At 41.6% G+C, this 10,847-nt stretch overlaps 1 protein-coding gene across 1 annotated transcript in view; it reads left to right on the top strand.

The window, feature by feature from the left end:
- The window catches only part of iqgap2 (IQ motif containing GTPase activating protein 2), a 333,913-nt gene extending 323,066 nt beyond the window's left edge, over positions 1-10,847 (top strand). Inside the window, exons 34-36 of the mRNA XM_048593829.1 lie at positions 2,843-2,964; positions 4,282-4,390; positions 8,442-10,847. Of these exons, the coding sequence (XP_048449786.1) occupies positions 2,843-2,964; positions 4,282-4,390; positions 8,442-8,555 (345 nt within the window). The 3' untranslated portion in view covers positions 8,556-10,847. The remainder of the gene's footprint in view (positions 1-2,842; positions 2,965-4,281; positions 4,391-8,441) is intronic.

Below are 10,847 nucleotides of genomic sequence, written 5' to 3' on the forward strand. Positions count from 1 at the left end.
GACCTCATGGCTCCGAAACTCAATCCCTCTACCAATAAAACCTAACACACCGTACGCCTTCTTAACAACGCTATCAACCTGGGTGGCAACTTTCAGTGATCTTTGGAGCTTATCAACACAAGGGACAATTCTCAGCTTTCATCATGTGGAAGGGAGCCATTCCTGCTTGTGCTGGCTGTGTGAAAGAACTATTTAATGAGACTCTACCCACCATTCTTCCTCATAGTCCTGCAGATTTTTTTCAAAAAAATATATTTATCCATATCCTTTTTGAAAGCTGCTATTGAAAATGCTTCCACCACCTTCTCTGGTCATATGCATCAGGTGATAACTTGCTATCATTTTTTTTTTTTTAAAAAAAGCTCTTGTCCTTTCTCCTCTCTGTTTATTCTATAATTTTTTTTAAATCTGTGGCTTGATTGTTGACTCACGTGCCAGTGGAAGTATTTTCTCCTGTTTGCTCTGTCAAAACCGCTCATAAATTTGAACGATTCTGCTAAATCTCTCCTTTAAATACCCCTTCTCTAAAGACAACAGCCCCAACTTCTCTAGTTAGTCCTTAACTCGATACCATGCTCACTCAGGGAAAGGCTATCATACCTTTGATGTACTGACTGGCTTGCCTTAGCTATGTGGCTTTGAGTTGTGCTGTGGGCGACTTTATATGCAGTCTATGGGAGCCATCAGAGACGCATCACTGGAAACATGGTGTCAGAGTGGTATGGCTTAAAAAATTTCTGGATTTTCAGAACTATCAGAGAGCCATCTAATGAAAGAAGCAGCGTGGAAAAAGTTTTAAAGAAAAACGCAACTTGAAAATTTGAATTACCTGTATTGGATGAGTCAAGATGACTGTGCACATGAATGGAGATATGAAGCGGAATTGGACTTCTTTCCGCTCAGTGCAAAATGATGAAATTTCACAGAATTCTTTTTAAAATCTTTATCCTTATAAGAACTTCAACCCTACTGTCAATCCTGGGAAAAGTCTGCTACAAGCTGCAACTTAGATCTCACTGATGAGCAGAAAAGCCAGACAGCAGAGATTTTATAGGCTTTGAAGACACACTTTGAGCTGTATGTGTTCAACATCAAAGCACAAGGGTAGAGAGAGACTGGTCATCCATATTTGACCATACTGATACAACTGGCTGAATGCTGAGAGTTTGGACAACTGAAACTGAGATAAGATTGTCTCAGGCATAAGGAATCCTACTATGAGAGCACATCTGCCAAGAGAGAAGGAGCTTCCCCTCAAGAAAGCTACCAATAATAGCAGAAGCTATTCGGAAGAAGGGTCCAGACCCGAAACGTCAGCTTTCCTGCTCCTCTGATGCTGCTTGGCCTACTGTGTTCATCCAGCTCTACACCTTGTTACCTCAGATTCTCCAGCTTCGGCAGTTCCTACTATCTCTGAATCAATGACAGCAGAAGCCCTGACATTGTCACTTATAAGCTGGAGCATATTAATGGGAAAACAGACCAGGCTCTGCATTATGCTGAGAAATTCCAAGCAGAATGATGACAACAGAGGGGGAGAAAAGGAAAATATATTTGCAAAAAAGCCAGCATAAAGATCAAAGCTAGAGGCCAGGATATAAATGTTACTTACACAAAAAAGGAAGTATGCCCAGCATTGGGAAAACAGTGCTCTAACTTTGAGAAGCCAAATCGATTCAAATGCAAGTGTTTAGTTAGAAAGAGACAAGTCTAGAGAGAATGCGGCTGGAGAGCTATCGGCTGATGAGTTTAATGAATTATTTTACATCCTACAAGAGTTAATAATATGATAAGTGCTATGTAAGTGTTGGAATGATGAATGCAGGACACGATGAAGAGAATATGAAGTGTCAGACACTGGTTCTTCATGCAACATCCATGAGAATCGTACACCTATACAAAGCGACCAAATGGTCACCAGATTGTTACCAATTCTTAAACCACTGCAAGTAATGTTGTAGCTATATAATGGAACGATACTCCTGCCAAGAAGATAAATGAAGCTGCAAGCTCAATGCAGAAGGAAGGATGAGCATCTGTAGTTCCAGAGAGTAAACATTAATTCAAATCCACTCTTCTCAGCTGAAGCAAGTCTAAAGCTTGGACTATTAACCCTAAGCATGCCAGATGAGGTTTGCGGCATTTGGAAAACCACTGCCAAGCATTTCCTAGAAGTTTACAAAAATGTTTTTACAAGTCTTGAAAGTCTTCCTGGTGAAAATCACCTCCGAGTGGGTGAGCATGAGCAAGAAACACAGCATCTGCCATGGAAGGTTTCAGGTCCTTTCAAATCCAACCTGAAAGACAAGAGGGAAGAACTGGAAAAGAATAACCATGAAATTGACAATTCCTACAGACTAGGCTGGCTGCATGGAAACAATGAAAGAAACCTGGAAAACTGACAGCATACGTAGATCCAAAGGATCTCAGCAAAACTTTGAAGAGTTTTGAAGACACTTGGTCGCTACACTAACCTCTGAAGAATTTTTGCCATGACTTTCAAAAGCAAAGGTCTTTCCCCTCATTGTGAAAGATAGACACAAGCAAGTGAGGATGGATAGAAGTAGCAGTTTCCTAACAGCTAGTGGGAAATAGAACAAGATGCAGCTTTCACTAGAATCAAACATCTAGTGCTAACAACACCAATACCTAGGTATCATGTCAATAATGAAGTCACCTTGCAGTGTGATGCCAGTGAGTCAGTGACTTGTAAGGACTAACTTGTATGCAGTAAGGACAACCAGTTGTATTTACACAGGGCATCACGGAAGCTGAATGATGCTATGCTCAGAGCAAGAATACCTGGGTATTGTCTCTACCTTTTGAGAATTTTAATCAGTAGCTGTTCAGGAGAGAGAAAGTGACAGTAGAATTGGACCACACACCATTCAAATTATCTGCAAAGCATGTGGTTTCATTTGCAGAGACATCATTGGATGTGAAATACAAACCAGGGAAATTGATGTATGTTGCCAACATACTGTCAAGAAAGTTGTGAAACCCTTTCAGATTCAATGGGAAGTAACAGCTCAACACATTCTGGAAGTTGTTTCTGAGATGGTAGGAACTGCAGATACTGGAGAATCTGAGATAACAAGGCGTAGAGCTGGATGAACAAAGCAGGCCAAGCAGCATCAGAGGAACAGGAAGGCTGACGTTTCGGGCCTAGAAAGGTCTAGGCACATTTCCCTTCCCTCCCCTCCCTTGTCCGCCTTCCACAGGGACTGTTCACTCCGGGACACCCTGGTCCACACTTCCTTCACCCCCAACACCTCCCCAGAGCCCTACGGCACCTTCCTCTGTAACCGGCGAAGGTGCAAACCTGCCCATTTACCTCCTCCCTCCCCAGTATCCAAGGGCCCAAACATACCTTCCAGGTGAAGCAACACTTCACCTGCACTTCCCAGAATCTAGTCTACTGCATTCGCTACTCACAATGTGGTCTCCTCTACATTGGAGAAATGAAGCGACTGCTTCACAGAACATCTACGTTCTGCTCACAAAAAAGACCCTGATCTACATGCTGCCTGCCACTTCAATGCACCACCCTGTTCCCTGGCCAACATCTCTGTCTCTGGCTTGCTGCAGTGTTCCAGTGAAGCCCAATGCAAGCTGGAGGAACAACACCTCATTTTCCACTCGGGGACCCTACAGCCCTCTGGACTCAATATTGAGTTCAATAATTTTAGGGCCTAAACTCTTCCATGTCCCAGCCCCAGCCCCCCACCCCACACACCAGGCCTTGTTACCACATAGCCTGCCATTACACACCCCCTGTTGTTAGTCACTAACAGTCCCCATTAACAACAATTCACCCTCCCAGCCTGATAGTTAGCAACTCCTTTGTCTGTCCAACTGTCTTTCTCTCTCTTCGGGCTCTATCCTATCGTTTACTCCCTACCCCACCCACCTCCCTGTTTTCTGCATGTAAACTGACATTTTCCCAGCCGCCATAAGTTTGGAGGAAGGGTCACTAGACCCGAAACGTTAACTCTGTTTTCTCCTTCACAGATGCTGCCAGACCTGCTGAGCTTTTCCATCAACTTTGTTTTTGTTCCTGATTTACAGCATCCGCAGTTCTTTTGGTTTTTATTTAGTTTTTTTAAAATGTTTGACTGCAGACGAATCTTCCTTTTATAGAATAGAGTCATAGAATTTCTCTTTGCCACGCAAATTCTAGTAATATTATTAAATTGCAGGATCTCCTCTTTTTTTATATTAATTATTCCTGATAGCTGTTGAAGTTATTTGAACTCCCAATTCTGCTCTTTCTTTTGCTAGGTTTAAGAATGTCCTCTTTGACATCACACCAAGTGAAGAAGTGGGAGACTTTGAAGTCAAAGCCAAGTTCATGGGAGTAGAAATGGAAAAAGTTCAACTTCATTTTCAGGTAGAGAATGGAACTTTCAATTCAATGCAGCTTTGTGTACAGTTTGGCAATATTATGAAATGTGATTAAATGTTAATTTTAGCATCTCTATTTCAGATAGGGTAGTAACAGGGAAGTTTTCTCAGCTCTGAAAGTCCAACTTTGATGCATTACAGGGCAGTTAACCAATGTCTGGTACTTCTGAAATATTGTAAAATGTTGGGAGAGTGACTTCCAACATGCGAGTGACAACATAAGACCATAAGACCATAAGACATAGGAACGGAAATTAGTCCATTTGGCCCATCGAGACAGCTCCCCCATTCAATCATGGCTGATAAGTTCCTCAACCCCATCCTCCTGCTTTCTCCCCATAACCCTTGATCCCCTTGATAATCAAGAACCTATCTACCTCAGTCTTCAATGTACTCAATGACCTGGCCTCCTCAGCCTTCTGTGGAAGTGAATTCCATAGATTCACCGCTCTCAGCTGAAGAAGTTTCTCCTTATCTCAGTTCTAAAAGGTCTTCCCTTTACTCTAAGGCTGTGTCCTCGGGTCCTGGACTCTCCTACCAATGGAAGCATCTTCCCAACATCCATTTTGTCCAGGCCATTCTGTATTCTGTAAGTTTCAATTAGATCCCCCCTCATCCTTCTAAACTCCAATGAGTATAGTCCCAGAGTCCTCAAACGTTCCTCATATGTTAAGCTTTCCATTCCTGAGACCATTCTCATGAACCTTAGGTTATCATGAAGGACTGTCCTTCTCAACTTCTCCCCACACCTGACGTGTGCTGACCCTCAACCTACACCAGTCATCTCTCTGATGTGAGAGCACTTGTGGTCTGGTAGGACTATGGTGACTTCACCTTTACTTCTTATAAGCATCAGCCCTGTGGTGGGTTGGTTCACACTCAGTCAGATACATAACCTATGTTTGTAGGTTTATACCAAGATGGAAGCTACAAAACGAGCTGCTGTAAAACAATCTGAAAGGGTACCAATATATCTTTAAAGGAACATACTCCAATTCATTTAATATAGATTTCGTTCTTACTGGGACCGAACAAAGATTTTTTTTTTTGCAGATCAGCACTTTAAAACATAAGACAGATTCCATTTTGGTTTGTAACAATTCTACTGTTGAATTCCTTTGTTTCTTTTCCTATAAAATGTTCTGTTGCAGCCACTTTTTACTCTAAACTTTTTTATACAATGAACATTGCGTTTAAGGTTCAAAAATGGGGAAATTATAAACATAGCTAAACTGCTGATTCAATATTTGACAGATCAACGGTAGCTAAGGATCAAGGGCCTGTGCCATTGTAACAGAAATAGCCTAAATTCAAAATCTTACCTCGTTAGATCTACAGAATTTTACAAAAAAAACCAAAGACACAGGTTTTTTTAAAATACTGAGTGGTTGGAGACTATGCCACAGTGCCACTCCCATGGATTTGCCATGGGAAGCACAACTCTTCCACTCGGCTATTCCCGAATAATGGACGTCAGAGAAGGGAAACAAAAAGCACAGTACTGGGAAGTTATTCTGGAACCTCAGTTGCTGCTTGAATGTTATTTCATTGTAAAAGGTTTATCAACTTCTCAAATGCCTACTTATCTGTTTACTAAGCATAATATAAAAGAGATGATGTGATAGGCGCAGCCATACTCTGTTAATCTTTCTTTTAATCAGTTCTGCAAAGGTTCAGGTAACTTTTGATACATGCTATTCTGTTGAGGAAATTTAAATGAGTGTAGGTTATTATCAAGCTCTGTCTTTTCTTCCTGTCAAGTTTATTAATTCAGCGTAACCTTAAAAGAATGAGAATTTCTTCTCCTTATGAATTCTTTGTTAAAAATAGATTTCAGTTCATAAACCAGAGAATTCCAGATTAATGCCATGTAATTGTTTTTAAACCAAACTAGGGAGGCAATGGCCTAATGACATAATTGCCAGGCTACTTAATCCAGTGACCCAGGGTAACGTTCTGGGGGCCTAAGTTTGAACCTTGCGTTGGTGGAATTTGAAATCACTTTTTTTTTAAAAAATGTGTGGAATTACAAGTTTAATGATGGCCATAAAACCATTATCAGGATAAATTCATCTGGACGTCCTTTAGGAAAGGAAATCTGTTGTACTTACTTGGTCTGGCCTACATGTGACACGGCAATATGGCTGACTCTTAACTGCCCTCTGGGCAATTAGTTATGGGTAATAAATACTGACCAAGCTCCATAACATTTCAACTATAAATAATATGTCCCTTTGGTTGTAATATGATGTTGATTGCACAGTGCTTAAATTATAGCTGTCACAAGCTGCACTTGTTTTGCTCTGTTAATTTGTTCAGTTATTGCAATGGACAACCTGGCATTATGTGGATAATGGAGTCAGAGATAGTAGGAACTGCAGATGCTGGAGAATCCGAGACAACAAGGTACAGAGTTGGATGAACATAGCAGGCTAAGCAGCATCATAGGAGCAGAAAGGCTGACGTTTCGGGCCTAGACCCTTCATCAGAAATGGGGGAGGGAAAGGGGGTTCTGAAATAAATAGGGAGAGAGCGGGAGGCGGATAGAAGATGGATAGAGGAGAGGATAGGTGGAGAGGAAACAAACAGGTCGAAGAGGCGGGGATGGAGCCAGTAAAGGTGAGTGTGGGTGGGGAGTTAGGGACAAGATAGGTCAGTCCAGGGAGGACAGACAGGTCAAGGGGGTGGGATGAGGTTAGTAGGTAGGAGATGGGAGTGGGTCTTGAGGTGGGAGGAGAGGATAGGTGGGAGGAAGGACAGGTTAGGGAGGCGGGGACGAGCTGGGCTGGTTTTGGGATGCGGTAGGGGGCGGGGAGATTTTGAAGCTTGTGAAATCCACATTGATACCATTGGGCTGCAGGGTTCCCAAGCGGAATATGAGTTGCTGTTCCTGCAACCTTCGGGTGGCATCGTTGTGGCACTGCAGGAGGCCCAGGATGGACATGTCATCTGAGGAATGGGAGGGGGAGTTGAAATGGTTCGCGACTGGGAGGTGCAGTTGTTTATTGCGAACCGAGCCCCCAACCCCACCACCAAAGACATCTTTCCCTCCCCACCCTTATCTGCTTTCCGGAGGGACAACTCTCTCCGTGACTCCCTTGTCCGCTCCACACTCCCCTCCAGCCCCACCACACCCGGCATTTTTCCCTGCAACCGCAGGAAGTGCTACACCTGCCCCCATACCTCCTCCCTCACCCCCGTCCCAGGCCCCATAAAGACTTTCCACATCAAGCAGATGTTCACCTGCACATCTGCCAATGTGGTATACTGCATCAGCTGTACCCATTGTGGCCTCCTCTACATCAGGGAAACCAAGCGGAGGCTCGGGGACCGCTTTGCAGAACACCTACGCTCGGTTCGCAATAAACAACTGCACCTCTCAGTCGTGAACCATTTCAACTCCCCCTCCCATTCCTCAGATGACATGTCCATCCTGGGCCTCCTGCAGTACCACAATGATGCCACCCGAAGGTTGCAGGAACAGCAACTCATATTCCGCTTGGGAACCCTGCAGCCCAATGGTATCAATGTGGATTTCACAAGCTTTAAAATCTCCCCTCCCCCTACCGCATCCCAAAACCAGTCCAGCTCATCCCTGCCTCCCTAACCTGTTCTTCCTCCCACCTATCCCCTCCTCCCACCTCAAGCCGTACCTCCATCCCCTACCGACCAACCTCATCCCGCCCCCTTGACCTGTCCGTCCTCCCTGGACTGACCTATCTTGTCCCTAACTCCCCACCCACACTCACCTTTACTGGCTCCATCCCCGCCTCTTCGACCTGTCTGTTTCCTCTCCGCTTATCCTCTCCTCTATCCATCTTCTATCCGCCTCCCGCTCTCTCCCTATTTATTTCAGAACCCCCTTCCCCTCCCCCATTTCTGATGAAGGGTCTAGGCCTGAAACGTCAGCCTTTCTGCTCCTATGATGCTGCTTAGCCGGCTGTGTTCATCCAGCTCTGCACCGTTATGTGGATAATGTTTGCTCATTTTGGATTTGCAAGATAAAAGGACTTAATGAACACATGTCATTTTCACAGGACCTGCTGGAGCTACAGTATGAAGGTGTGGCTGTCATGAAGATGTTTGGCAAGGCGAAAGTCAACGTAAATCTGCTAGTTTTCCTACTAAATAAAAAGTTCTATGGAAAATGAACCATTCACACTAGCAATTCTGACTGTCAAATACACATTAAATTCTTTCCTTTTCATTAATTCAACAAATATTAAGTTTAGTCAATGGCAGAGTCACAAAGATATTTAAAATATCCATTGTATTGCTTTTTTTAAGGAAAACACATCACAGTATTGGACCAAAACTGATTTCTGCTGTTGTACTTTCTGCATTAGAACCAAGCTGCCTTGGTATTATCAACAGTTCTCAGCTTTGATTTCTAATTTTAAAAGTTGATACAGAAGAATATTGTGTAAGAAAATGGGTGCATATGGATGATTTGCTGTTTGAGTTACTTGTTTTATTTGACACTGCACTTAATTATATTTTTCAAAAGGTAGTAAATACAGGAACCCCAGTTTAAAATACTCTTAACTAGTATAAGAGCCACGGAATCCAGATGCATTGTACCTTTACCAGTTGATGGTTTAATATATTCCTTAGAGATTTCAACATATTCACAAACCACTTTCTCCCCTCATAATCATGGTTGAGTTGTGGACCTGCTACCTGTCAGACCACAAATGGCTTTTTCTAGCAATCAAGGAAGAAGCTGTATGTTAAAAATGGGCTGCTAAAATTATGAACACAGAACGAGCAGAAAAGTGCCACTTAAATTCTGTGATGATTTTGGTTAAGTACAAAATTGCCTTTCACTTCTGCCTATTGCTTCGCCTGTAGCTAAGAGTCTCTGCGAATTGCCTTCTTGCCTCTAATGGTCTAAAGAGTATTTCAAGTTTGGTTTTGTTTTGACAAGGTTCATATTCAAGGACAAAAACAGAAATTGCTGGAAAAACTCAGCAGGTCTGGCAGCACCTTTGGAGAGAAAGCAGAGTCAATGTTTTGTGTCCAAAACACACTAACTCTGCTTTCTCTTCACAGAACTGCCAGATCCATTGAGTTTTTCCAGAAATGTCTGTTTTTCTTTCAGATTTCAAGCATCCACAGTTTTTTTTTCATATTCAAGGAAATGCCTTAATTCAAATTTAGACTCCATGTGATACAAGATGTAAAGCTATATCCAGCATCTTTTACTCTGAAATTTTTCATTCCTGATTATTCAAGTGTGCTTTTACTGAGTGACAACACCAGAGATCTCTCAATTCACATAACCATACATGCATATCTACAACACTTCCAAAATCCATTGCTCATAATTTTTACATTTCAGATGTATCACAGACAAAAAAGCTTTATTACAGAGAAATTCAACTTCAGGAAAACAAGTTCTGTCAGAATAACTCAGGTCTAAGTTGAAATCTAAATATGCTGCTTACACAGGAAGAAAGCAATACTTACAATTGAGCTGTGCATCACACACTTCTACAGAATGCTGTCCATTGAACTGAATGAACCATCTGACTGCCACAAAATTCATTTGTGTTGATAACAATAAACTTGCTTGGCTAGCAATTAATTCCATGGATCTTTCACAGCAATAATTCCTTATGACTGTGTATGTTACTTGATGCTCCCATTTGTTACATGCTTGTTAGTTGGAAAATTTGCTTGTGATTACCCAATAATAAAAGCATAAAATACAGGCACAGATTAAATTCTGCAACCTTTTGGTGATTATCTTCTAATCTGACACTTCAACTTTCTGTTATCAGTATAGACATAGCTTTACAAGCTGGTGTAACTGAGCAGGTTGCAGAAGCACTAGAAATGTTGTTCTTTATTCATGAAATTTTTTAGTTGTGATTTAGAAACCATCTTCCTGAATCCTATAGTTTTGAATATTGATCTTTAAAATAAAAGCAATAGAACAATGGCTTTACTTTCTATGTAACTGGAGCAAAGCAGCATTGATCTGACCTCCAAGCACAAGTGTTTTCATGTTGCTTACTTAGTTTAAGAATAATTAAAATTAATCATTTTATTTAAATAGTTGGCTTTAAATGCAGTGTACAATTCCAGTTATGAAACATTCCATTAAAATGTTCAATGTAAAAAGATGATATTTTATGATTTATACATTACAAGATAATAAATATGCACTACTGCCTAACGGCCAAAAATATATTTCCAGCCAATGTGTACTACCTGTAGAGTGGTATTAAAGTAATGATTTGGCTCTAGTGATTGATTTATGTATGTCAGTTCAAATCGACACTTTTGTGCCTTTTGTATGTAAACTGCTCTGTCCCCATTGTGATGGCTATTTAAAGCTATTCTTTTAAACCAAAATATTGGAATCTCATTTGATGACGTTGATTTTTCAATGGTTGTCTGCCTTTCAAATTGTGTAAAATAAATCTTCCTAAAGAGTT

The sequence above is a fragment of the Rhincodon typus genome, chromosome 3 (genome assembly GCF_021869965.1).
Source record: "Rhincodon typus isolate 14 chromosome 3, sRhiTyp1.1, whole genome shotgun sequence".
Taxonomy (NCBI): domain Eukaryota; kingdom Metazoa; phylum Chordata; class Chondrichthyes; order Orectolobiformes; family Rhincodontidae; genus Rhincodon; species Rhincodon typus.